This window comes from Drosophila rhopaloa, unplaced genomic scaffold (assembly GCF_018152115.1).
Source record: "Drosophila rhopaloa isolate 14029-0021.01 unplaced genomic scaffold, ASM1815211v1 contig_163, whole genome shotgun sequence".
Classification (NCBI taxonomy): Eukaryota; Metazoa; Arthropoda; class Insecta; order Diptera; family Drosophilidae; genus Drosophila; species Drosophila rhopaloa.
Genome location: NW_025335043.1, coordinates 9,851,988 through 9,877,918, shown reverse-complemented (window position 1 = coordinate 9,877,918; position 25,931 = coordinate 9,851,988). Strand labels below are relative to the sequence as shown.

Sequence of the window (25,931 nt, the reverse complement as noted above, 5' to 3'; positions counted from 1 at the left end):
TAAAGCGCATTAAGCAAAACGTCTAAGATACATAAATCTATATAAAAATCGATATATATCTAAATACATATATATTAAATGAATACCAATTATTGTTGTTGTCTCATATAAAAAAAAACAAAAACCAATAAAACCGAAAACAAAAATTGAGAAAATGAAAGCAAATTTAAAATATATTTCCAAAATATATAGAATATAACTTTGAAAGCCAAAAATATTAAAAATAGTTTTTTCATTAAAGAGGGAAATTTGGTAACTAAGGGAAAACTTGTTTTGGCTTTGATTGACACCTATGAACCTTATCTCAGATTATATGAATCACTCCCTTAATGCATCATGCCGTTGTTATCAAAAAAGTCAATGAACGAAAGTGATACAGAGTAAAATCCCACCATAAATTTTATCAACTGCCCAGAAATCAATGAAAATTGGCCAAACTTATATTCTGGTGAATCACAAATTGTTTTTAGATTCTGCCAAAGATAGAACACCACTCCAGGCCAACATGCTCAATCAATTTGCATTAATGAGTTGCACAAATCCACGAAAACTTATTAGACACCACCTACTTTAGTAGGTCGCCTTGGCAAACGGCAAATTCTCACGTATTTCTTATCAGCCACAAGTCAGACAGATTGTGGAATAAAACAGCAAATAAGAATTGCCCGATTTGGGGAACAGCAGGGTAAGTACAACCGATCTAAACGATATTTTGCAATATTGGTAAATGTTAAACATAAGCAAGGTGGGCCATTGGCACGCGTCCAGTGCTAGCAAGTCCGTCCAACGGTTAACAGCTCCTAAAATTATAAAATCAAGTGCAGAACTTATCACACGACAAAATTTACAGCAACCATTAAAAAGTAGTCATCTACATCGAAAAGCACTCAAGCAATCAATTCAATTATGTCACAGTTGTACGAACTTTCCGAGGTTGCCCAGCAGAATGGCAAGAATGGCAAGCCCTGCTGGCTGATCATCAAGGGAAATGTCTACGATGTGACCAAGTTCCTGGCCGAACATCCTGGTGGTAGCGATGCCCTCCTCGAGTATGGCGGCAAGGATGCCACCAAAGCCTTCAAGAAAGCGGGACACTCCTCCGATGCCGAAAAGGACATGAAGAACTATAAAATCGGAGAAATAAATTCAGCGGAACCCATTCAAATCCAGCCCACGTCCATTGCTGCAACGAAACCCGTGGAGAACACAATATCCGGAGATCCAGAACCGGCCAAGAAGAGCTCTTCCGGTTTCTGCTGCTGTTAGTCATCGATTTACATGTTATTTAATTGATTTATTACTATAGTCCTAATTAATTTAGCATAATTAACTTGTAAATAGATCTAAACTCATCTCATATATAGCTACGCATCATCGTCGTCAGCACAAAACTATCCTATAAAGATCAACTCTGATTACCGCGATCTGAATAAATTGCAAACAAATTCGATAGAGCAACTCCACCAAATTCAAAAAATTAAACTAAGTCCCACCGCCAGTTAATCCTCTTGCGCGACTTCCGCGGGTGCATCACTGCTGGGCGTCACTTGGAACGCACTGCACGCTGCATCGAAGCACTCCATCGTGAAACTGGTCACGTTCGCCGTGTGGTTGCGCAGATAGTGATAGAATCTACTCGACTTCCGCTCCTGTCCAGCCCGCTCCTTCTCACTGCGGCAGATGTTGCGCAGGGTGGGCTCAAAGTCCAGCGCTTTGGACGAGGTGGAACGTAGAATTCCATTGCCCAGGTAGTCACAAATAGTTACCCTAAAACAATAAGAGAAAATTATTAGAGATTTAAGATACTTGGAAACGATCTTAAAACTATTGTGGATATTGCTCTTTGAATAAAAAAAAGTTTCTTAAAATGTCGTTTAATTTAACTAAATTACTTAAGATATTACCTTCCTTGTTTTATATCTTATCACTTCCCAGCAAACTTTATAAACGATTGTGCGCTTTAGGACAGACGTACGATCGGTCATTTGTATGACATTGCTTATAAACTACAATAGCAAACATATCTTGTGACTGGTTTTTTTATAACTGCTAAAAGATGGAAAAACCCGATTTTCTATTTCCATTGGTTAATCTTGACAGCTAAATAAGCATAAGCATTTTAAAAATCTGTGATAACATTTAAAACTGATAGTGTTAACACATAATTAAAAGCTTTTCGAAATCTTAAACTGATAGTAAGTTAGTATAGAGTTATAAATATTAATTATCATTCCCTTTAGTTGGATTACATTTTAAGTTGAAATGAAAACACCATCTATTGAAACTGTTGTTTTACAAATATGAAAAATTAATGATCGAATATTTCCTACATATTTTTAAGTAAATTACCTTTGAACTGGTTTGTCGAATAGGTTGTAGGGACAATCCTTGGCCGCTAGTCCAGTTTGGAGAGCCTGCTCCACCAGCAGGTGCGCGATATCCTCGGACGGGTGCCACTGCAAGCGATCACTGCAATCGGTGTCCATCAAAGCAGCCACCGAAATATTGTCATAAAAGGAGGCCAGTGTGGCTAGGGGTGAACTATGGGCATCGTTCTTTTGCCCTGTGGCGCTGCTCAGCCATGCTTTCTTTGGTGAGCGAGATTTTCGCTTGGCAGTGTTTCTACTTCCTCCACTTGGTGGCTGCTGCTCCTTCAGCAGCGGAGAATTAGATATAAGCTCGGGGAGATTCAAACGCAGAAGGCAAAAGTCCACTGGGAAGGGTATTCGATGCTGGACATTCTGCGGGCTTGTAAAGAACTCAAAAAATCGCTGATGAATGCGACTGCCATCGACTGTGGCCAGGCGGCTATTTGAGGTTTTTGTGGGCGATTTGATGGTACCCTTTCTACTCCCACTTGGATCTCCACCACTTTGAATGTAAAATTGCAGTTCCATTAGCGTCTTGCGTAGATTCTGCTGATTATACAGATACTGGGATATCAATTCATCCAGCTCAATGGGGCAGTTTTCTATAAGCGAAAGAACAGCTAGGAATCGGGAAATGTTCAAAGGATTCGGGGCCTGGAAATGAATGGTGTTCTGCAGCATCAGACGCTGCAGATGCGCGCAGTTTGGATCCGTGGCCACCACAATTACCGGCCTCTTTGAACTGGCAGCCAGAGTGTAAATGGCATCCGTAAAACCAGCATCCATGTTATCAAACAGGATATCGGCATCTTCTATTAGTATGAGGGATTTGCGAACTTCGGATGGTGGTTCCACTGCAGCTGCTTTCGCTTTGAAACCACTCTTTTGCAATTTTTGGAGCAGCTGCTGTGAGGATCCACCGCCCGTTTTGCTGTCTTTTCTTATCTGATGCGACTGCGTGGCCTCTTGGAGTTCCTGGATCAACTTCTTGCCCGTACGCTTCATCCCTGCATTGATCTCCAAGACATTAAAGTTCATATCATTTGCTAAAGTAAAAACTGCATTGGTTTTCCCACTGGATGAAGGTCCCACGAGCACCATTGTGTTGCTATTTGATCCCATAGACGCCGAATCGTTGCTCATATCGAAGGTGTCGTCCATTCCCTGCGAGTTGCGATTGCTGCCACCATTGCCACTCCAGCTCGACAAAAATTCCCGAAGCTCCTGCACTGGTGTTAGATTCACTAGAACTTGCTCGAACAGCAGTGGTTTGTACTTTTCGGTAAAGAGCAGCTCGCCATTCGGAGCCGAAGGTGGTGGCTTCGCCTCCTCGTCATTCTGAGCCATATGCTGCTCCATAGAACGGCGGGTGCGCCGAGTAACCACTAAGGATTCACCCATTTGCTGCGTATCCTGCGCACTGTCAATGGCGCTAAAGTGACGATACTTCTCCCTCATTTGATTATAGCACTTAAAAGTAGGAAATCGATCAAAGTCGTTCTTCCAGAGTTTCACAAAGCCGCGCTTATTTTCCAACTGCGGTAAAGTAGCGTAGTTGAATGTGTTCAAAATTTTACTGGAGGTGAAGTCCGCAGGCACACAGCTGGTCATGCTACTCGTTTTGGAACGTCGTTTGTTGGGAACCAAGGTTGTCGTAAATTCCAATTCGTCTTCTGCCCTTAAAGGAAAGGGTAACTCAAGTGGATCATGTTTGGATACAAATTTTTCGCAACCTATATGAGCCAGTCTTGGGAAAATCTCATAGCTCTCCTCGTACAACTGCTCGTAGGTTTTTTGACGGCTCTGGTCCTGACGAATTTTATCGGGAACCCCAGATTGCAGAAAAGCCATGCGTGCTTTCAAAACCGCAGGATCCGGGCTGGGCTTTGGCAACTGTCGTACAAAGAGCGGTGCTAGTTTCTTTGGCGTGGCAGCCGGGTTACTGCTGTCCAGATCAATAGTCTCTACCGATTCTTCGGCCTTTTGAGCCTTGGGCTTTTGTTGCTTGCCAGGACTCGTTTCCAGGTCGTAATCGTAGCGCGCCTTTCCCGCACAAGAGCGTCGTGGTCTTGAGGACGGCGTGGATTCAGTTTCTATAATAGGGGTCTCCTGCTGGCTCTTTCTGCGTTGTGTTCTTCGCTTAGGCGTCTCCATTGGAGGAGTTTCTATCGCTATGGTTACCCTTTCGGCTACCTCTTTGGGCGATTCCACCTTGGCAAAGTAGCCCAGCAGACTGTCACGTTTTTTTGTGGGCGATGAAAGCTTCGAGAGGAACTCCTCTGTTTCAGCATCTTGAGGTTTGGGTTTCAAGCTGATTGCCGCATCCACGGAACTGAGCCGTCGCGAGCGCGGCCTACCTCTTGAACGCTTTACAGTTGGCTCTGTGGGCGCTGAGGATGGTGCAGTTTCTTCCTTCTGGTCAGTCTTGGTCAGCATTTTTCTCAATCTAGAAGAACACACATTTTTAAACGTTCTAAGTCCCTTTAATACTTTACTCACCTCTTGGCTCGTTGCTCCATCTGCAGTTCGATAAACTCCCCGCGAGACTCATCCGCCAGTCTTCTCTTGGCTCCTCCTTTGCGTTCGTTCCACTCCTGGAGGAGCAGTTTTCGCTTTGTCGTTGGAGTGGCTGCTTCACTAGCGACCTCTTGATCTCCAGGGGATTCGGCGCCACCATCGTTAGCCCCTATAGAGCGATTCCTGGCATTCATCATGAACTCGAAGACATTGGTGGCTGGCTTGGGTTTGGATGCTGTCACCGGAGATGCACCCAGATTTTCCGGCTTTCCCGCCTTAGCGAAGTGCTTCATGATGCTCTGGTTCTCGGCCACTGGAGTGCTGCACTTTAGCGGACTGGAACGCCGTCGGCCACCGTTCTTGAGACCATTTTCTTGAGAGGATTTCTCTCGGAGTGGTTGCGGCTTCTCCTTGTCCGGTTTGCCATCCTTGGAGGGTTTCTTCTGATCCTCCAGGAGGGCTGCCCTTCTCTTTTCCTCCCTCTTTCGCTTGTGTTTCTCCCTGTGCTTCTGCTTCACCGAATGGAGCACCTCCTCCATGTTCTGCAGGATCAGTTTGGATTTGGCGCTGGGCGGTGCTCTCAAAACGAACGGGGATGTGGGCTCTACGAGATCCTTGCCAGCATTCCTGGTGGGAGTTCCTGGTGGACTCGCTGGGGCTGTAGTTGCAATGTGCTCACTTGTAAGACAATTTACATCGGTCATTTTCTTGGATCTCTTCTTCTGGTTTTATTTTTTGTTTTAATGCATATTGCTGAGTGTGTGCGTGTGTGTGTATGGTGTAGTTTTCTTTTGTAAAATCTAAGTACTTAAGCGGTTGATATAACTACAGATTATACGGAAGCCAAACTCATAAGATCGCAACAGAAGATCGGGGGGCAAAAAGCAAAAGACAACAATACAATAATAATGAGATCTACCTTCGTAGCGATTTTACGTTTTTCGTATTTGTTACACTCCCGCACACGCACACACACTGCCGCGATCGCACTCTCGTCGCGTTGGTCACGCTCCTCTGGCTGGCGGTATTGCGGCCCCAATGGATTCCAGCTTTCCAGTATCCAATTCAGGCGTTTATAATCATTTTATCTAAGTTTTCCGGTGTAAAAATTGGTCGCAAAATGTGCTAGGCGAAAAAAGGCGCGAACAAATGGTGTTGGTAAAGGTTAGGAGGGGGTGGTATTTTCCAATACTATTTGGTCAGGCGTTGGTATTTTTTTGTGTCATCAGTTTTTAAACCTCTTTGTTTTTTCAGTTATTTCACTAATTTGAGCAAGCTTTGTAACTCATCTGAGAATTTTATTTACACTTTTCAATGAATGAGAGAAAAAAGGCAATGGCAGTACATATATTAAACACATGGCTTCCATTTATGTGACCAGAATAGATCAGCCGACATACAGTTGCAGGCAAAATAATAATATTGTAAATATAATAAATAAATTATAAACAAATTTGAAAAATGTATATCACAAACTATGTACAACAACAAAAAAATGTTTACTGTAAGTAATTTCAATAGCATATTTAAATAAAAAAAATGCACTATTTCCATAGCCGCCACTGTTGAATGGTATATTTAAAATGACTGGTATTTTACCAGTATACGTTTTAAGATAATTGATATTTCTTCTTTGGTCACGCTTCGTGAAAATGTCCACCTACTACTTTGTTATTGTGGGTCATAATGATAATCCCATATACGAGAAGGAATTCAGCACGGTGAACAAGGAACTACGGGTTTGTGGTCACAATCTACCATTGTTAGAAATAGCTAAAAACCCCCTTTCGATTCGCAGAAAGAGGACCATAGGCACCTGAGCCAGTTCATTGCACATGCCGCCCTCGATTTGGTGGACGAGCACAAATGGAAAACGGCTAATATGCAACTGAAATCCATTGACAGATTCAACCAATGGTTCGTTTCCGCCTTTATCACCGCCAGCCAAATTAGATTTATTATCGTTCATGACAACAAAAATGACGAGGGCATCAAGAACTACTTTAACGAGATGTATGACACGTACATCAAGCACTCCATGAATGCTTTCTATCGAATCAACACACCCATCAAATCCCCTATGTTCGAGAAGAAGTCCGAGATCTTTGGCCGAAAGTATTTGTTATCCTAAATTTGTTAAAATCTGTATCTAATAAGTAATATAATCTTGGTATAATTAGTTCTCCCTTTCTTTTTATGCTCAAAAGTACAATTTGTTTTTACCATAAGCTTGCGGGAAGAACAACATAACGACGTTGGTTCAAAAACTAAACCAACAGAAATTATGGATTATCGCTATTTTTTCGAAGCCATTAAGTAATTTTCCAGTTTACATTTGTTTTTTATTTATTTAGAAAAGCAGACTAAGCTTAACTCTTGATGAACTTGTTTAATTCTCTTTACTCGATGCGTCCTCGTATCAAATCTAAAACGATTTAACGCTCCGTCTCCAGACGACAGTCCCAGACTGACGTAAACTAGATGTGTTGTGGGTTGAATGGATGAACAACGCATGGAATCGATTGGAAACTAAAGCAACAAAATTATACGGAATTTGTAATGGGTGTTCATTTAAAAATCTCTTGAGGTGAGGAGGAAACCGTTGCGCAGCTTAGTGCTTCTTGTTCTTGCCAGAGCGTTCGTATTTGCTCTTAGACTGGTGCCACAGACCCAAAGGAATGGCCAGAGAAGGCAGGGTCATCACGGCGAAGGCCACCCAGTCAAAGAAGTGGGAGGAGAAGCGCTTGTTGTACTCGTTCAGGTTGACAATGCCACCCTCACCGGGCTCGGAGCTGACGGCCAGTTGGAGCTGCAAGAATATATGGTTTTTCGGTCAAATAATCATTCATTTAATTATTTAAAATCTAAGATTTTCCACAGCCATGGATGAGATTTGTAAGCCGCTAAGATTTGATAAGGCTCAGAATGAAACATTGTATAACTCACCGTCTCTGACTCCTCGACGGCCTTGTAGGACACCTCGGCGGCGGTGAAGTTGAAGTAACCGAAGGCCTTGGGCCTCACCACCAGGACGTGGGTGAAGTTGGTCTGGGGAGCGATCCTGTCGACGACGGCTGTGGGCTGTCCTCCCACCACGTCGAAGGCCTCAGGGTGGAAACCGGAGTCTACCAATTGCACCTTGGTGGCGGCTCCACTGCCCACGTTGAAGATGGTGTAGCGCACCAACAGGTCGCTCTTCTCCACCAGATACTTGTTCAGGATCTGCTTGGAGACCAGGAGACGGGCACGGGTCTCGTCCTCCGACAGGCAGGTGCTAAATACCGCGCAAAGTGCGCACAGGGCTAGCAGGTGCTTGAACATTCTGAAATTACATATTACAGTAAATCAGAATTTCACGTTTCACTTTTTTGTTGACGTGGAAGGGTCGCCGAAAAATGGGTAGCCATAGGGTAGCATTTTCTGATGTATTTCCCCTCGATATATAACTTAAAGGTGGCGCTTGTACTCATTGCACATAAACATATACTTTTTATTTCATTATTTAACTACTTACTTGTACGTTGGTTATTTTACGAGTATTTCAATGCAACTAAACAGCAATCGTAGCAGGCGGCCGCTTTCTCGTTGGTTCGTGACGTGGAATGGATCCGCTGTCAAACTTCGTGCGTCAGGGTTGCCAGAGGTGCTTTGAAGTATCGATATATCGGGTTTCGACGGTATATTGATTAATTTTGGTATTTTATTAGTATAGTTTTTAAATAATTTAATTTTGTCAGTTACATTTACTAAAATAAAATCGACAAATAAAACCAACGAAAATACATGGATTCCTGCTTTATTAATACCTTAGCAAACTTTTAAGAACAGTCCTCAATTAAAAATGAGTTTTTTAACACTACCAATCTTTTCACAATTTTTCTGTGTTTCATAGTTTATTGGGATAATCCCAATTTTGTTACTCCAGCTGCAAGTACATATTAACCTTCAAATTTGTACCAATTTAAAAACACATACATTTGATATTAAGAGATATGAAATGTGTTGTATTTAATCCCATTTAATATTCTTATTTTGTTTTTTTTTTGTTTGATAGACGCAGTTATTCCCTGCGAGTAAATATTTAAAACAACTAAATGCAATGATTAAAAATCACGATTCGACAACCCTACCGCGCTAGTTCTGTTAACCCACTGTAAGATATTAGCAGCTGTAGTTTAAAATACGACTAAACAAAAAGTAAACAAACCCATTTATTTGGTTATTATGACTTTAGTTATTGTTTAGTTGGGCACTTGTTATTCATTTTAAAGTTTTTATTAGGCTCTAGTTTAATACTTGATTCAAATTTCGTTTAAAACAGCTGTTTGCCGGTACCTGGGAATGCCCTTGAATGACATTGCACCCTACGGCAAGCTTTTCGGCATATGAGTTCGCCCAATCTTAATGATTAAATTGCGATAAATCATGATGAAAAAGGGAAATTTAAGGGGTCTAGAAAAAGATAACCGAACGTTCGGTTTCTTTAAGGTTTAAATGACACACCCCCAACTTTAGATTATGTCTGACTAGTAGCACGCATCAATGATAGCGCTTATCGGGATCGTTATGGCCGAACCGCTTTGGCTTATCAGTGGGAGGCGAATTTCGCTGTGCTGTGCCTGACACTTGATTTTCATCGTACGCAAACGCGGTTCATTCGTCCAGTTGGAATTCAGCCAGCAGCCGGAAAACTCCAGTGAGACATGTCGCTAACGGTGGAAATTGTAGCCACAAAGCCCTATGAGGGTCAAAAGCCAGGCACCAGTGGATTGCGCAAAAAGGTGGGGTCCGAAAAAATAGTGCAAACCCCCGAACATCATTTCTAACTTGTGGAACCACTTTTCCGATCTCAGGTAAAAGTTTTCACTCAACCGAACTACACGGAAAACTTTGTCCAGGCCATTTTGGAGGCCAATGGAGCTGCTCTGGTGGGATCCACTCTGGTGGTTGGTGGCGATGGACGTTTCTACTGCAAGGAGGCTGCCGAGCTGATTGTTCGGTTATCTGCCGCCAATGGAGTCTCCAAGCTGCTGGTGGGTCAGAATGGTATCCTGTCCACCCCAGCCGTTTCCAGTCTGATCCGTCACAACAAGGCATTAGGTAAGTTTCCGAACATGCAGGTTCTACTGTGCTCGTATAGATTTTAATTGATAAGAAGCATCTTTACACAATCAACGGGTGACGGGCTGTTAAGTGACAGAGGTTCCTGGGGTCGAATATCAACTTCAGATTCAATCGGTTAACAGAGGCTTCGTTATTCCAGGCAACAAAGTTTGAATCGGTTAGAAACATAAGCAATGAATGAATTTATCTGTATCTTTTTTGGTTCTAAAAGAAACTGGTGGTTTAAAATTTTGTAAAAAACAAGCAAACAAGTAAAAATGTTAGCTATTTATTTTATTTACGGATTTATGGAAATTCGTAATAAATTATTCTCTAAAAGTTATTTAGATTATAGGCTTGTTTTTTATAAAGGTTATTAATGATTTATGTATTTACTATGTCCCTTAGGTGGCATCGTTCTGACCGCTTCCCACAATCCCGGTGGCCCCGAGAATGATTTCGGTATCAAGTTCAACTGTGAGAATGGAGGTCCTGCGCCCGACGCCTTCACCAACCACATCTACAAGATCACCACCGAGATCAAGGAGTACAAGCTTGTCCGCAATCTTCAGATCGACATTTCCAAGGTGGGTGTGACTTCATTTGACATCGCCGGAAAGCCCTTCACCGTGGAAGTGATCGATTCGGTGGCGAACTATGTGCGTCACATGGAGGAGATCTTCGACTTTGCCAAGCTGAAGGACTTCGTGAGTGGCAAGGCTACTGGAAAACCTCTGAAGATGCGCATTGATGCGATGAATGGAGTTACTGGCTCATATGTGCGCGAAATCTTTCTAAATCGTCTGGGGGCCACTGAATCCTCTGTGGTCCACACGACTCCCCTGCCGGACTTTGGTGGCCTGCATCCTGACCCGAATCTGACCTACGCCAAGGATCTGGTAGACACTGTGGCCCAGGGAGACTATGACATCGGAGCCGCCTTCGATGGTGATGGTGACCGCAACATGATCATCGGCAGCAAGGCCTTTTTCGTGACCCCCAGCGATTCGCTGGCAGTGATTGCCCACTATCTGGAGGCTATCCCATACTTCCAGAAAAATGGTGTTCAAGGATTCGCCCGCAGTATGCCTACCGCTTCCGCTGTGGACTTGGTGGGCAGGAAGTTGGGCAAGGAGGTGTTCGAGGTACCCACTGGATGGAAGTACTTCGGTAATCTCATGGATGCCGGAAGGTTGTGCCTGTGCGGCGAGGAGAGCTTCGGCACCGGATCCAATCATATCCGGGAGAAGGATGGAATCTGGGCCGTTCTTGCCTGGATCTCCGTGATGCAGCACACGGGCAAAGGTATCGAGGACATCCTGAAGCAGCACTGGTCTGTGTATGGACGCAACTACTTTACCCGCTACGATTACGAGGAGTGTGCCTCAGATCCTTGCAACGAAATGGTGTCCACCATGGAGACGACTATCACTGCCCCGGAGTTTGTCGGCAAGAGTTTCTCCAGCGGCGGAAAAACCTACAAGGTCAAGGAGGCAGATAACTTCAGCTACACGGATCCCGTGGACAAGTCGGTGGCCACGAAACAGGGTCTGCGCATTGTCTTCGAGGATGGCAGTCGCATTGTCGTGCGTCTCAGTGGAACTGGCAGCTCTGGAGCCACCGTGCGGTGAGTTACGATGAGATTAATTCAAAGTATTGCTTTTTATAATCTAAAAATAATCCTTTTGCAGCTTGTACATTGATTCCTATGAGAAGGAGAACGTGCTGGGTCAGGCCAGCGTGATGCTGAAACCTTTGATCGACATTGCCCTGGAGATCTCTCAGCTGCCCAAGTTTACCGGGCGCAATGCTCCCACCGTCATTACGTAAAGAGTTCCTGCCTTAAAAGGATCACTGAGATTACCAACCCATCCAACTAAAATCTCCACTTGTACCTCAGCGAGGCATTTCCTTGTTATGTTTTCGGATTTATTAAAGTTTGTGTAGCCCAAACTGAATGTTAGTCCTCATTTTAGTGGTGTCGATAAGTACTCGTACTCGCTGAGTATCATGTTGGGAATGCGCTGCTCCAGTACTCTCAGAGGTAAACGAGCAATGCGTATGAAGGCTAGCAGAAAATGTAGGGCGGTAACCACCTCGGGGCCCAGGATTTCCTTATCCCTAAAAAAGGGTGAGGATTATTTATATATTTCCTTAAATATCATGTTAATATCACTCACAATAATTGTGCCTCCGATACCGTCACCACATACTGACTCATGTAGGATATATACAGCATCTTAACGTTTTTGTGGTATTGTTGCAGGATCGTAAGTAGACCCACAATAAAAGGCACATTGTCAATGTTATCTTTAGCTGATTTCGGCAACAGACAATCGGTATTCGTGGAATGTTGCAGACGACCCAAATGGGCCATAGTGAAGAGAAACAGAAACAGCGACATGTTGTGAGTGTTCTTGGTAACCAGGAAGACCTGCTCCAGGGGCTCAAAGTTGCCTGTATAGAGGAGGGTTTCCTGCAGCTCGCTCAGCATAGCTACGCCCTGCTCATCGCAGAGGTCCTTGCTGAGGGAGAGTTCCAACAAAAGAGCCCTGCGGTGGTAAAATATATCCAAAGACATAAAACGTTAAATTTTTAAAAAATATTACAACTTTTCTTACTTGTTTAGAGTATCAGCCGTGTTCTCCAGCAGCTTGGCATCACATTTGCTGCTGAAGCTTAGCTCTCCGGCGATCTCCCGGCGGAGCAACTGCTTCTGGCCGATGGACAGCACCCAGTCTAAAAGCGTGGGCCACACCTTAAGCCAGCGTTGTGTATACGCTTGATAATACTTCAACGGTTGCTTGGCCACATCGGGCGTTGGAAAGTCCCGTGCCTCCAGTTCGCGAGTAAGGCTGGCTAAAGCGTCCACCCACATACGATCCGAAATTAGGTTTCGTTGTAGCCTTTCCAAGTTGCGCTTCAACTCATCCGCTAACATATGCGCGTAGAGGTGCTCCAATCCAACCATTCCTGCCGGTGCCAAAGCTTCTCGTAGTATTCCAAAGAATCCAGAACCGGCTAAAACTTCCTGGTGTGGAGCTTTTTTCTCATACCAAGTGCTCTTGTAGTCCAGAAAAATCGTATTTTTTGGATCCGTGCAGCGCAGGATCTCGTGGGCCAGCCGTCCAATAAAATTGTTAGAAGGATCTCCTAAAAGCGGCGGGAAGTTGGGAATGGGAATTATCTGACTTTGGTGCTCCGATTGAAATTCCTGCACTTTTTTTTTTAGAAAGCTATTGCACTCCTTCTCCACATTGTAGTTGATGATGCGCTGGGATTCCTCCAGCAGGATACGAAGTCCTTGGACTCTCAAATAGTCCTCTATATATTCAAATGATCTGCGATATCCTTCTATTGTTTTGGCCAATGCTTGCAGTTTTTGTTGGAGGAGTTGTACAGGAGTTTTCCCTTTTTCCGGTGTAAAAATCAGCCCTAGATTGTAGGCATTGGCCAGGTGATTCACCAGCTCCTTGCGTATCCCATCCTCCAGTAGTTGCTTAGGATCTAGTTCGATTACTCCCACTAGTGTCGTTTTCATCATGAGGATTCCCTTAGTGAAAACGGCTATGGAATTGGTTAGTTGAGCAACCTTGGCCCTTTCCTCGAACTGTGCGTAATCTTTCAGACGCTCCTTTTCTACTCGAGTGGGAAACTCTTTGATCACGTTCGTCAACAGATAGATGATCCTTGCCAAAATGCTGAACATGGTCTCTGGAACGATTTGCAGAACACGTCGTAGAAAGTTGGCAAGCTCTGTGCTGTAGTAGTTGGATACAGAGGCTAGATCCTCGCTCCTGGCCTGATTGATTCGCATCAGCGGCACCTCTAGGGTGCTGGCCAGCTTAAGGAATACCGACCGAATTCCGATCACCGCCTGCGGTTGTCGCTTGATGTGGTCCTGCATCAGGGGCGTAAAATCGCGTTGCAGAAGATGCCAGGCGTAGCTGAAATCGGTGATCATCTGGATTTGGATCTCAATATCTTCTTTCAGGTTGATTAACTGCCAACAAAATAAGAAGTTATTTTTATCACTGATATAATCCAAAAATTAATCTTACATGCGCCATTCGATTCAGCATGTCCCGTGTCTCCTGCAGCTGTTGCTTAACCAGCATGTTGGAATGAAGATTGTGGTACTCCTGTACCTCGTCCAGTGCCTGCATCACCTGAATGATCAGCCTTCCGGACTTTTGTGGCCTGCTCAACTCGAGTTTCTGCAGACGTCCTGCCACTTCTCCAAACCACTGCTGCAACTGCGGATTCTGCTCGATCTTGGTCAAAGGTCTGGAGCCGGCAAAGGCTTCACTTAACTCCTTTAGCCTCTGCATGGCCTCCTCCCTACTCTTCGTCCAACGATCCTCTCTAGTCTGCTGAATCTCCGTCAGGAATTCCCTCACACTCAGCTCCATTTGGCTGCAGTTGAGCAGCAGGTGATACAGCTTATTCCTATCGAACTGAAGTTCTTGGAGCACCATTTGTTGAACTTGTCCTGGTAGAGTGGCTGTGTAAGTAAATACGAAAACTTCCGTTGAGGTGTGAAGGCAAAACCAGCGGAGCAGGACATTCGACTGCCGCATCATCAGTATGATTTTGTTCACATGTTCCAAAACAAAGTCATCACTCAGGACTCCTTCACGAACAATCTCTTGGGTCTTTTGCAGGATCTTGCCTAACTGCTCCTTTTGCTGCTGACAGAGGGGTTTTATCGCAGCCGGATTTATCACATTTTCTATTGCAGATCGAGCAGCTTTAAAATCCAACCAGGCGTCCACCAGATTAACGGTGATGCCCATGTACAAGGATATAGTCCAGTTGTCGCAAAAGAACTTGTCCACAATCTCACGCATCTGGGAGCCTTGGGAATGGAGAACTTTTGGGCTGAAATACAAGCACACATACAACATAGCCGCTTGAGTGGACAAAGCCGTGGATCGATGAGCAGGATGCGGGTACAGGGTCAGCTGGTTGTATATATCATCGCAACGGAGGCGGGCCACCACCAGATCCACAAAGTTCTCATCGAAACGGAAGCGCGAGAAATAGGCCTCCGGATACCTGGGAACTACCAGGCTCGCAGCTGCAGCAGCCGCCTGTTTGCCACCCAAGCTCAGCACTTTAGTTGCCTCCGAGGGATGCGTATAGCCTGTGGATCGAAGGAGCAGGCAAACGTCATGGATATTACTCTCATCTCCGCTGGGCGTGGCATCTCCTCCACTATAGCGATAGTAGGCTATCAGCAGGCGTTCTCTCACATCTCCCGGAAGGTGGAAGTCGAGGAGAAGGAGAATCACGCCAAACAAATACAGGGATTCGCAGAGCAGTTGCCGGCCCTCCTCCTCCTGGAGAACAGTCTCCAATGTCTGCTGGATATAGTAGCCACTGTTCAGCTCCTCGATATATTGATGCAGATCGGATGCATAGTGGTGGATGCTTTGGAAGGCCAGATAAAACCGGGTGATCAGTGGAAGCTGGGCACGCACCTCGTCATCCAATTCGGTCAGCTTCTGGAGGAGATAAAGGGAATTTTACTTCATGCTTGGACAATTGTAACCAATATCCTTACCAGGCTCTGTTCGATCTTCTTCTCGTGATCCTCGGCCACTTTAAAGTAGCTGAAATCCAGAATAATCTCGCCATATTTTGCCTTATCTGCCTTAGTCTCCAATCTACAAAACCGAATGTCTTATATTAATCATCGTTTTAAAGCATTTAATGTATATTACCTATAAATACTGGGTACGTAGTCCTTGAGGCGCAGGATCTCTGCTATTATAGAATTTCCCACCGACACAATGTTCAGCAGATTCTGGCCACAGGCATTATTTTCGTCTAGGAACTCAGTCATTTTGTAGGGCAAAAATCATTTTTCAGGCTTCTGGAATTGCAATATCTATCACTCTGGAGAGAATTTTCTCGGGAAATATATATAAAGTTAATCAGCTACGTTGTTTTATTATAGTTAAGTTACTCCATGTATGAATATTTTCATTTGTTTTCCTTTTTGCAATTAATCTTATCTTTTCTGCACTAGTATGAACGTGTTTTATTATTTTGAAAATACTTACTTAAATCGGTCATACTAAACTGATTCCATAGGGCTGTCAACCATTTCGAGTTTTTCGGCGCCAAAATTGAAATCGATAAAGCTTTATATTAACAATCTGCAAACGTACAGACTCTAAAATCAGAAAACAATTAATTTCTTTGAAGAAAAAAATGTAAGCTTTCAGGTTTTCAATTAAAAAAGAGCAAAAGTATTTAAATAAATATATTAAAAAAGTGGCCAATCCGTTAGGTGTTTCTGGTTGAATCCAAATGTAAATTTGGTTCTGTTTATTTTGTGTTAGATTTTCATTCTATGGGGGCTACACAAAATATCAGTAAGATTAATTAACATAATAAATGAATATAAAAATATCAATAAAATTAATTAATTCATCTACATAAAATTTAATGATTTAACTAGCTAATTAACTGAGATACCGTTACATATTTCATCCGTAATAAAATAATAATTTGTATAAGAAAACACTGCGCACTTACATAAATTCTGCATTTTCCCACTAAAAATTTCCCGCGCTCAGTTTAAGTTTTCTGAATTTTTTCTTTTATTTTTTTGCTTAAATGTTAAAACATAATAATAATATATATTCAGTTATATGCCTACCAAACTATGCGCTGTGTTTACGGTTGCGTTTGCCTGCTTTTTTTTTATCATAATAATTTAATGTACACACAAAGAGTTTGTTTTAGAATTGTTCCTTTTTGCTTAGTTTTACTGAATTACATCAATTGTTGTCAATTTTTTTGTTAAGTTTTAATTTTTTGGGACTTTATTTTACAAGATTTATCTGGCTAATTGTATAAAATTTGTCTATTTTGTGTGTAGGCGGGGGTTGGATTGGGGACGTTAGGGAGTTGGGAACCGTGTTTCTTAATGGATGAACGAGCGCCACTAATAAAAACATATTTGATTTCGGTGTGCTAAGATGTCAGCGCTCGCGGCCCATCAGTTCCTAGCCATCGAGAATTCGTTAATTACGTTTGCGTTTACCTAGTTATCTAATAGAAAAATCGTAGCCTAGCATGTATTTACAATTTGTTGGGTTTGTTGTGGTCTTGATTAACGATTTGTTTTCCGTTTATACATTATAGGTAAATAAAAAATTACATTGTTTTGTTTAAACAACTAGAACTAATTCAATGTATGTTTTAAATGGATATTTTGTCGCTTCTTTTTTTGATGTGTTTTGTTTTGTTTTAGCTGTTGCTGAACTTGTTTAGATCTTTTGGTTTTAAAAACCATTTATCTGCAATTCGGTTTCGATTTCTCTTGTTTTTGCTCGCGCGCACTTTCTTTTCACTTAATATCTAGGAATTATGCTTCGTTTTCGTTTAACAAACTAAGCTAAATAATTAAATATTAATAATTATGTTTATATCGTTTAGATAAGGCCGTCAATGCAGTTGATGCAAACATTATGTTACAAATTACAAATCAAACGCCCGCTGACTGCGCGTTCTCTTTCTTTTATATTCCTCTCTATTATTTTATTTTCTTCGTTTACTTCACGTTACTCTGGTTTTGTTTTGTTTTGTTTTTGGATTGGTTTGGTTTAAGTTTTACAGACAATTTATTGGAAAAAATAAACGAGGTTTAAATTATGCTTAAAATCAAGTACGATTAGAATTTAGGATTTAAGTATGTAAACGTAAATATAGAAATTAAATAGGAGCGCCTAACTAAAAAGAAACAACAACAGGGGAGACGCGACGCAGTTAAATTTGAGGCTAAATTATATTGCAAATGGATGAAATCGTAAAGCTGGAAACACAACGACAACGACAGTCCACGGAGTAGGAGGATCAGCGAGGAGAAGACGGTGCGAATGATGGGCAACAGCAGCGATCACTTGAGGTATGTCTTGAACAGCACGGAGCTGCGACAGAACTCGCGCTCCTGCTCCATGTAGAATAGCATGTCGCGCAGGTTGACGCGCTTGATGCGCGGCCGTAACGTGGTTGGCGCAGATCCCGAACTGCTCATAGCTCCACCACCACTGGAACCCTTTTTTGGAGAAATCATAACTTAATTAATAATCATCCTTGGATTGGGCTAGATTTATATTCCGACTAATATCTCAACAAAGGATTTCAATGTACATACCACTCCCGAACTGACTGCCTCGCCGTCCAGCTTCAGCTTTTTCCGAGGACCAATCGCCTGTAACGCCGTCAGATTGGCATCTCGCTGACGCAGCTCCTCCATCTCGGCGCGCTGCATCTCCTTGGCCTAGACAATAAGAGAAAGACTTAAGCAAATGGCTCGAGGGAAAGGCGATTGCGCTCCTACCCTCGCCTTCATCTTGGCCTGCTCCGGATCCTCTACCCGCGAACGTGACTTCGCCGCCCGCAGCAGCATCTCCCTCTCCAACTCCTCGTGTCGCTTTTGCTCGGCTTTGTCCAGCTCCTCCAGGAACTTGATCTGACCGCGAACATCCTTGGCCGGCTCGTAGCGTGGATCCAACTGTTTGAATTATTTTATTATATAGTTTTCCTTTAACAAAATAGGATAAAACCCACCTTGATAACATCAATGCGGTGCTCCGCTATCACAGCCAACTTCTCCACAATGTTCTTTAGTCGTTCCTGGCATGCGTGCGATATCAGAACGGCCACATCCTGCGACGGCTCATCCAGGCCGGCTTCCGACGTAATAGCCCGTATCCGGGCTTGTAGGGCGGGCAGATTGAGAAACACCTCATCTTTGCAGGAACGAATCTGCGTACCGATGTTTTCCGTGCAGCCCAGGATTCGCTGCGACTCCTCCGCCAGATTAACGCCGCCCATGGCGGCCACGTCGTTGATATCATCGTCGCCGTACATCGACGAGGACATGGAGCTCGGCTGGAAAAACGAGTTGGCCGCCGCGGCTACCGCTCCGCTTGAGCTGTTTAACTTTCCGTCCATTTCCATTGCGTCGCGTTTCTTTTTGCCCAGCGTCTTGCTGATCGCCGGCGGTGGCCTCGGCATCGTCTTGGCTCCAATCGGCGTGAGCGACGCGTTGATCCGCTCCATATGGGGTGGATGCAGAGACTGCGCCTTGATCTCTACCAGCTTCGCTTCAAAGTGATTGTTGTTGTGGTTCAGTGAGTTTTGCATCTGCTCACGAGCTCGCAGTGCTTCAGGCGGAAGGTGGACCGTGGGCAACGACGGTATCGGCAGCGATGTGGTCGAGGCGGAGTTTAGAGTGGACAAAACGGACAGCGTGGGCGTCGGCGGTGGTCCGCCAGAGATGGCGGCCAGTGAAGGCGGGTGCAGGCTGGGCGTAATCGCTTTGATCTGCGTCTGGCCCACCTTGACGGCAGTGAGTTTGTTCGCGGTGGGCGCACTGTTTGGCGGCCGGGTGGTGGCCCGGATCTGGACCGATCCCGTGCGCGGTATGTGCGCATGCTGCGGTCCACGAATTTGCACAATATTCTGTGTGGGGGAAAGACGTGTTAGAGTTAGGAATTGAATTATTTTGATAAAAAATAAATAGCTGTTAATAATTTTGTTCAATACATAATAAACGGCATTGCATTTCTAGTAACTGATAAATTGAAATGGGACAAAGCTAGATGGATTTCCGTCCAATTTCAATCGAAAAGATAGTAAGCTTTTAGAATTTGAACTCAATAAATGTTCATGTGTGTATAAAATTATTGGTATAATATATTGTCGTGGGGATATCCCGTAAACAAGTTGAAACAATTGATAAGGGTGTTATTAATCTATTCATTAAGCTTTGTAAAATTTGTTCAACGTTTTTCTTAAAATCAGAATTTAATAATTTTAAAGTGTATAAGGTTTTACTATGTAACTTGTAAACAAGTCTTTTTAAATTATTTTTTATATAAAATGTATGATTGATATGCCAAATGTCAACTTACCGCCTGTCCAGGCACCTGTAACGACGGAATCTGGGTGCGAATTCCACCCGTGTTAATAAGACGCGGTGCCGTAGGTAGCCGGATGTTGGGCGGCTGCTTGGATATCGTCGTGTGGCCAATGGTGGGTCGCGGCGTGCCCAAGGCATTCGGTGTTATCATGCGCACTTGCGTCTGTCCAATGGTCGTTGTCTGGCTGGGACCGATGGGACGGATTTGCGCTTGTATTTTCTATAATAAATCGAAAAAGATAATGTAATACGGTACATGCGTTTGTTTAAAATTTTTCTTGACTTACAGGCAGCTGTTGAGAAAGTCCGGCCAGGCCGAGCACATGCTGCGGTGGCGGTTTGATGCCTTCAATTACCAGCTCCTTGGTGTAGAGCGCTTGCCGGAGCAGAGGCAAACTCTTCTTGAGGAATCCAATCAGGCACGGCTGCGGGCTGGCGTTGAGCAAGCGCTCCAGGCGGTCACAAAACTCCTCCGGCTCCACATTCGCATTGACCAGCTCCTGGATGAGGGTGCGCACATTCTTCTCCACCGGCTTCGGTTCCCGTGTCGACAATTCGATTAAATTGGCTAGAAACTTGCGACACTTTTCTTTGGTATTGCCCTGCTGCGTCGTCGTTGCTGCCGTCGTGCTGCTCACCGCCGACGCCACTCCACCCGCGGAGCTCACGTTGTTCACTTGCTGCTGGGACTGCTGGGCCGGTATCGTTTGGATTTGGGTTATCTGCGGCAGGTGCGGCGCCTGCGAATTAAGTTGCGTCAGGTGCGGCGGCTGCGATGAGTTCGCATAGCCACTGCTGGCCACCGAATTGACAATAATGTTGCTGGTGGCGGTCGTGTTGGTCATAGACTGCAGCGGAAAACAATACATTATTTATTAAATGGACCAAATATTATCATACATAATAGTGCAAAATTAAGACTAAAAAGCGTTAGAATAATTATTAAAATATTGTATAGTAGAATAAGGATGATGATGGTTCTTTTTTTTAAGGATGGGCAGGTTCTAGGTTCCTGTTCTCCAAATATGTGTGCAGGGGAGAGGGCTATGGCTGGGGCATGGATAATGAGATGAACTGCATAAGTAGTTACAGTACAATACCATTCCTTAAAATCATTTATTCGAATATAATTTGAGCAGTTATTATGAATTTAATACAAATTTAAGGTTTGATATATTTAAATTAAATATGGTTCAAAAAGACTTTAAAAAAATTAGCCCACACCTGTATTAAGAACTCTAGTAAAAAAAACTCTTTCAAAAGAAAGATTAAATTTGATTCTTAAAAAAATCTTAAATTTTCCAATTTGTTTGGATTCCTCTAGTGAATTTGTTTAGATAGGGAATTCTCAAGGAATGAAACAACAGCCCAGCACACATCGTTGGTTGGGGCAGCCCCAATAGCCAGGCCTATAACATGATGATTGGCCTAGAACAGCAACTCGTGGACAGCGCAAAACTAAATCGAATCGAAATAAGGAGTATTCAAAATACACAGACAATTACACAACGCAGCATGCATTACATTTACATATATATATTATATATGCAATTACATATGAGAATATTCTTGATAAATCAAAATTAAATGTTCGCAGATGACGAACCAAAACGTAACTGAAGCGTAGGCGTAGTTATATATATATATATAAATAAGAAGATCAAATCCAAATGCATAACAGACAAAGGAGAACAGAGGAGAGAAGAGCAAAAAAAAGTTAGAGGAATATATCCTGCTGGCTTCTCTTTACGTTTTGCTTGATCTTTATGGTGGCTGCCACATTGGCGGCAGCTGCTGCAGCGGCAGCCGCAGCGGATGCCTGTTGCTGTTTATGTTGCTGTTGGGCCTTGAGATGTTGCTGCTGTTGGAGCTTCTGTTGCTGCTGCTGTTGCTGGTTAGTAGCGGGTTTGTTGTTGTTGTTGGTAGTGGTGGTGGTGTTGGTGGTGGTGGTGGCATTGATAATACTATTATTATTATTATTGCTGGATGGGACTGTGGATGAAGTACGGACAATCGTTTTGCGCAGTGCAATGCTAGTGCTGGCGGTAGTGCTGGTTGTTTGTTGCTGCTGTTGCGATTGCTGCTGTTGTTGCTGTTGCTGCTGATGTTGTTGTTGTTGGTATCTACTTACAGCTGCAGCCGGCACAGTTTGCAGACGGATCTGTGTGGTTGTAGGATGGTTTGTGGTGCTTGTTGTGTTGCTGTTATTGCTGGTGTTGGTTATAGTCTGTGTCACCGTCGGCGGACCCGTCGTCGTGCCCACGCGCAACAGCTGGAATCCGTTATCCGTCTTGACCAGCAATGCCGGGGTCTGACCCGTATTAAGTGTGCTTAAAGTTATCTAAAAGTAAAGAGAGAAGACAGAGAGACTCGGTTTTCATCTGCTGGACCATGGTGTGTATGGTGTACATGGTGTATGTGAATGGTGGGCTGTGCACATGCGCGTGTGTGAGGAGTGCGGTTGGGTTAGGGAGCTCTGTGAGTTAGTAGAGAAGAACCCACCACAACAACCGTAGTAATAGCTTCACTATCCTTCATACTCACCGATGGACTCTGGGGTCTCACGCCTCCCATGTGGGAGTTGATCACCACACGACTAAGCGGGTTGGTGGGCACATTCTTCTGCTGCTGCTGTGAAGGCGCCTGGTGGCGCATGCCCACCACCACGCCCGCTGGCAGCATCGAGTTCAGCAGCGGTTGACCAGCCTGTGGAATACACATCATCATCATTAGTTAATCAATCGATCGCTACACTATCTTGTATTTCAAAGTCTATTTAGGGCAGTGGAAGCATTGAGAGGAGTTGCGGGATTGTAAGTTGGCCTACAGCATGCAGCATTTTGCGTTTATCGCTCGTCGGAGGGCCCAAAATAAAGTGGGCTTATGTTGTTTAACCGATTCTTGTTGTGCTGACCAAATTTGAAGGCGTGTGATCTACTATTTGTTCTATAAGCAAGCGTATAAAGCAAAAGTTCTACAAATATAATAGTATATATCTTGTGTAAAATAGGTGGGACTTGTGCTTGCGTTTGTTGGAAAAAAGGATTTTCGGGATTTTGACTAGGGATTCAATCTTATAGAATGTTTTCGGCATTGGGGTAGATTTGAAAGCTAATAGTGTTATTTTTAAGTTATATTTTCTCAGATGGAATACAAAGGAACGAAAATGAAGTAAAATATAGTGAATTCGGCGAGGAAATGTATGGACATTGTATTGGTAGAATGAAATTAATATTTTATAGATTGAATTCGGATTTTGAAGAATTTTCACACTAAATTATACAGAATTGTTTATTTTCCTTAATAACTTAAAAAGCTGTGTTATAAAGAGATAGATTTTTGATTAAGCCTAAAACGAGTAATGGATTTTAGAAATCTAGGAACGAATGCCTGGATTTTTGGTGTGTGAGAATGATGATTGGGTTTTACCCCATTTGGACAAGGATTTGGGATTTTCAAACAGCAGAGATAGCCATAGATGTAAGCGTAATAAAAGTAAAAGGTACAACCAAAGTGTGTGCGGCCACTACTATCCGATTTGAGCGTGGAGTTGAGGAAGTTTCGGATAAGGATCAAAATTGGACGACTGATACGGCCGACTTGCGATCGCCTAGCGCCCGAATGGGTTTAGCTTTAATGTGGATACCTGATTGATGGTCTTGGTCATGGTTACGATTCCTGCTGGTGCACTTGAGACTAGACCCGCCGGCAGGGTGACAGCATGGTGGTTGGATTTAATAACTAGGGTTTGTGTTTGGGTGGCACCTACGGATTGCTGCTGCTGCGCCTGCTGCTGCTGGACATGATGAACCTGCTGCAGACCCTGATGCTGACCACCGATCCCCGCCTGTATGGTCTTGATGGTGGTGGTGTTGGGCAGCTGTGCCGTGGATATGACGGCTCCAGGATTGCCGGCTATGTTGATGGTGCCATTGGGCAGCGGCTGGCTGGTGAAGGTGATGCGATTGCCGGCTGCTGTCTGGCTGGTGTTCATCGTGCTGTGTGGTGTTTATGTTTGGCGACTGTGTGTGTTCTTGACTTCTGTGTGTGATCCTGTTCCGATCAACTAGTGTCACACATCCTGTGCTGGCGATTCACACGTAACTCAGACTGTTGCATGCTGTGCGCTCCAGAAGCGAACTGCAAGGCAAGAGGAGGCGCTTATAGTATTTATACGAGGAGCGGAAAACGGAGGGAACAGGTAGGCGGAGGAACTGGATTGCAACTGCTACCTGTCTCCCGTCTACCTGGTGACCATAAACCAGATGCAGCCGAACACCTGGACGCGGGGAACACAGGTAATCTCGCGCATTCACCTTGGCCAAAAAAGCGGGTGCTCCGCTGATTTAGTGCTGCGCTGGCTCACTCGCACTCTCACTCTCGCCTTTCTCCTGGCGCATCCGTCGTCGTCGTCGCGTGTGTTGTGTGTTATCTTGCTAATTCGCTGCCTTTTGTTTGCCTTTAAAGGCTTTTCTTTTTCCACTTTTTCGATCGGCGGTTTTTCCTGCGCACACACACACACGCGCGCGCTCGCACGGACTGATTGTTGAGCACTGGAAGAATGCTTTATTTTGATTATTTTGATGTACAAAAAATTTGGCAGCGACGGTGCCAGAACGCCGCCATTTTCACGAATGCGCGTGCAAAGCGAAAATCGAGGGAGGCGGGCGTTGCCAGATAGCGGGCGAAAAACTCGTAACCGACGATCTGGCAATCCTCGATGTTTATGCGGGTGCGTGTTCGCAATCTTCGTTTATACGTCACTTTCAGTATTATATATTTATTTAAACACAAAAGTAGAACACTAAATTGTAACTATAAGCTCAGAAAAAATTATCTTTCTTCTGCATAAGTCGGCTACTTGAATATTAAAAAAAATAACAAAAAACCCCAGTTGCAACTTTTACATAGTTCCAGTGGCAATATGGAGCATCGTGCCAGTTGTAGTATTAGTAATTTCCACTTTAGTGGCCAGCGGGTGGTGGCATATACCCACGTCTGTGTGCGTACGTGTGTGTGTATCAGTTTTGTACAGCCTGCAACTGTCGGGAGCAATTTTTAAGGCTCTGCGGCCGATGCACTCACTTCAATTCATTTTGCGTTCAAACTCGGTGCACTTGGGCGCATTTTAAACGATTTCCCGTTGCGTTTCTCTGGCGTTTTAGCCGAAAACCGATTAAATATTGTTGACGACCGCCGAGGTACTAGAGCTGGGACAAAAATCGATGTTTACTCGATAGATTTTGGGCAGCATCGATTATTTCCCTGCAAGCATCGATTGTTTTTTACTGAATCCATATAAATACCGATAGCTATCGACGTCTCACTATACGAACAACATCACATCCCTAATACACAAACGTAAACAAATACAAATTATTTTTAACACGACCGAAATTAGAAAAATATAGGTGTTTAACACTAAGTTACGACAAGCCCACTCATTTTAGTGTTACCCAAAGATTGTTCAGGGAAACCACTCATATTTATTCGGCCAAAGGCTTGTACAGTGGGGACAAAGGAATCAATCATAAAATTTGATTCAATCCTTGTTCAAACATATTTAAAAATTAAAAAAAAACCCTATGTCATTTCGTTATGAGACTTTATTTTAAATGATAGGAGATTATGACGCTGCTTCTCTTAACTGGGTATTATGAAAATATTTTCGGATATCGCCCATCGGCTTTCTAGCAAGTTGAATGATTGATAATTTAAAATAAACACATACTCTCTTCATAATCAACACATTTTACCTTTTAAATCTAATATTTTTTATCATAAAAAAATATTAAACTTCCAATGTCTAGCAGCACTGACAGGTTAATGTATTTTCTAATTCGAAAGGCGCAATTACAAATGATACTTATCGATAGTTGTTAGCTTATTAAAAAAGTTCGACACTAGGTTATTCAAAATATATAATTTTTCCTTAAAAAAAACACCAACTAATGTTTTTTGATAATTTTGTAAAATGAAACAGATATTTTAAATATTTT

At 43.5% G+C, this 25,931-nt stretch overlaps 7 protein-coding genes across 18 annotated transcripts; 3 read left to right on the top strand and 4 right to left on the bottom strand.

Moving 5' to 3' along the window:
* The first annotated feature begins 773 nt into the window (after nucleotides 1–773).
* On the top strand, nucleotides 774–1,458 carry LOC108039322 (cytochrome b5). Its single transcript, XM_017116282.2, has one exon. It carries the CDS (start codon nucleotides 907–909, stop codon nucleotides 1,264–1,266), a length of 360 nt encoding a protein of 119 aa, XP_016971771.1. The 5' UTR covers nucleotides 774–906; the 3' UTR covers nucleotides 1,267–1,458.
* LOC108039318 (ATPase family AAA domain-containing protein 5) lies at nucleotides 1,274–6,060 on the bottom strand. Of its 6 annotated transcripts, none has more exons than XM_017116273.2 (4): nucleotides 5,806–6,060; nucleotides 4,869–5,711; nucleotides 2,350–4,815; nucleotides 1,274–1,767 (listed from the first exon to the last, which is right to left on the bottom strand). In XM_017116273.2, exons 2-4 carry the CDS (start codon nucleotides 5,588–5,590, stop codon nucleotides 1,500–1,502), a joined length of 3,456 nt encoding a protein of 1,151 aa, XP_016971762.2. In that variant the 5' UTR covers nucleotides 5,591–5,711; nucleotides 5,806–6,060; the 3' UTR covers nucleotides 1,274–1,499. The 6 variants fall into 6 exon arrangements, with proteins under 6 accessions (XP_016971762.2, XP_016971763.2, XP_016971764.2 ...); XM_017116274.2 differs by having other exon boundaries at nucleotides 4,869–5,693; XM_017116275.2 differs by having other exon boundaries at nucleotides 4,869–5,686.
* Nucleotides 6,061–6,494: 434 nt separating this feature from the next.
* Nucleotides 6,495–7,065, top strand: LOC108039321 (probable trafficking protein particle complex subunit 2). The gene is made up of 2 exons (XM_017116280.2): nucleotides 6,495–6,625; nucleotides 6,685–7,065. The coding sequence occupies exons 1-2, from the start codon at nucleotides 6,539–6,541 to the stop codon at nucleotides 7,015–7,017; spliced, it is 420 nt and encodes a 139-aa protein (XP_016971769.2). The 5' UTR covers nucleotides 6,495–6,538; the 3' UTR covers nucleotides 7,018–7,065.
* Nucleotides 7,066–7,214: 149 nt separating this feature from the next.
* LOC108039320 (translocon-associated protein subunit beta) lies at nucleotides 7,215–8,521 on the bottom strand. Its single transcript, XM_017116279.2, has 3 exons — nucleotides 8,401–8,521; nucleotides 7,833–8,208; nucleotides 7,215–7,695 (listed from the first exon to the last, which is right to left on the bottom strand). Exons 2-3 carry the CDS (start codon nucleotides 8,205–8,207, stop codon nucleotides 7,498–7,500), a joined length of 573 nt encoding a protein of 190 aa, XP_016971768.1. The 5' UTR covers nucleotide 8,208; nucleotides 8,401–8,521; the 3' UTR covers nucleotides 7,215–7,497.
* Nucleotides 8,522–9,529: 1,008 nt separating this feature from the next.
* On the top strand, nucleotides 9,530–11,942 carry LOC108039324 (phosphoglucomutase). The gene is made up of 4 exons (XM_017116284.2): nucleotides 9,530–9,667; nucleotides 9,740–9,986; nucleotides 10,398–11,616; nucleotides 11,681–11,942. Exons 1-4 carry the CDS (start codon nucleotides 9,590–9,592, stop codon nucleotides 11,817–11,819), a joined length of 1,683 nt encoding a protein of 560 aa, XP_016971773.1. The 5' UTR covers nucleotides 9,530–9,589; the 3' UTR covers nucleotides 11,820–11,942.
* Nucleotides 11,897–16,024, bottom strand: LOC108039323 (WASH complex subunit homolog 5). Its single transcript, XM_017116283.2, has 6 exons — nucleotides 15,716–16,024; nucleotides 15,556–15,658; nucleotides 14,051–15,496; nucleotides 12,611–13,992; nucleotides 12,170–12,541; nucleotides 11,897–12,110 (listed from the first exon to the last, which is right to left on the bottom strand). Exons 1-6 carry the CDS (start codon nucleotides 15,835–15,837, stop codon nucleotides 11,957–11,959), a joined length of 3,579 nt encoding a protein of 1,192 aa, XP_016971772.2. The 5' UTR covers nucleotides 15,838–16,024; the 3' UTR covers nucleotides 11,897–11,956.
* Nucleotides 16,025–17,159: 1,135 nt separating this feature from the next.
* Nucleotides 17,160–25,163, bottom strand: LOC108039317 (transcription initiation factor TFIID subunit 4). Of its 7 annotated transcripts, none has more exons than XM_017116265.2 (11): nucleotides 25,018–25,163; nucleotides 24,249–24,496; nucleotides 23,579–24,072; nucleotides 22,477–22,638; nucleotides 21,683–22,273; nucleotides 20,220–20,780; nucleotides 19,925–20,152; nucleotides 18,576–19,472; nucleotides 18,346–18,519; nucleotides 18,160–18,285; nucleotides 17,160–18,060 (listed from the first exon to the last, which is right to left on the bottom strand). In XM_017116265.2, the coding sequence occupies exons 3-11, from the start codon at nucleotides 23,924–23,926 to the stop codon at nucleotides 17,902–17,904; spliced, it is 3,246 nt and encodes a 1,081-aa protein (XP_016971754.1). In that variant the 5' UTR covers nucleotides 23,927–24,072; nucleotides 24,249–24,496; nucleotides 25,018–25,163; the 3' UTR covers nucleotides 17,160–17,901. The 7 variants fall into 7 exon arrangements, with proteins under 7 accessions (XP_016971754.1, XP_016971755.1, XP_016971758.1 ...); XM_017116266.2 differs by having other exon boundaries at nucleotides 24,249–24,485; XM_017116269.2 differs by lacking the exon at nucleotides 24,249–24,496.
* Between the last annotated feature and the right edge of the window lie 768 nt (nucleotides 25,164–25,931).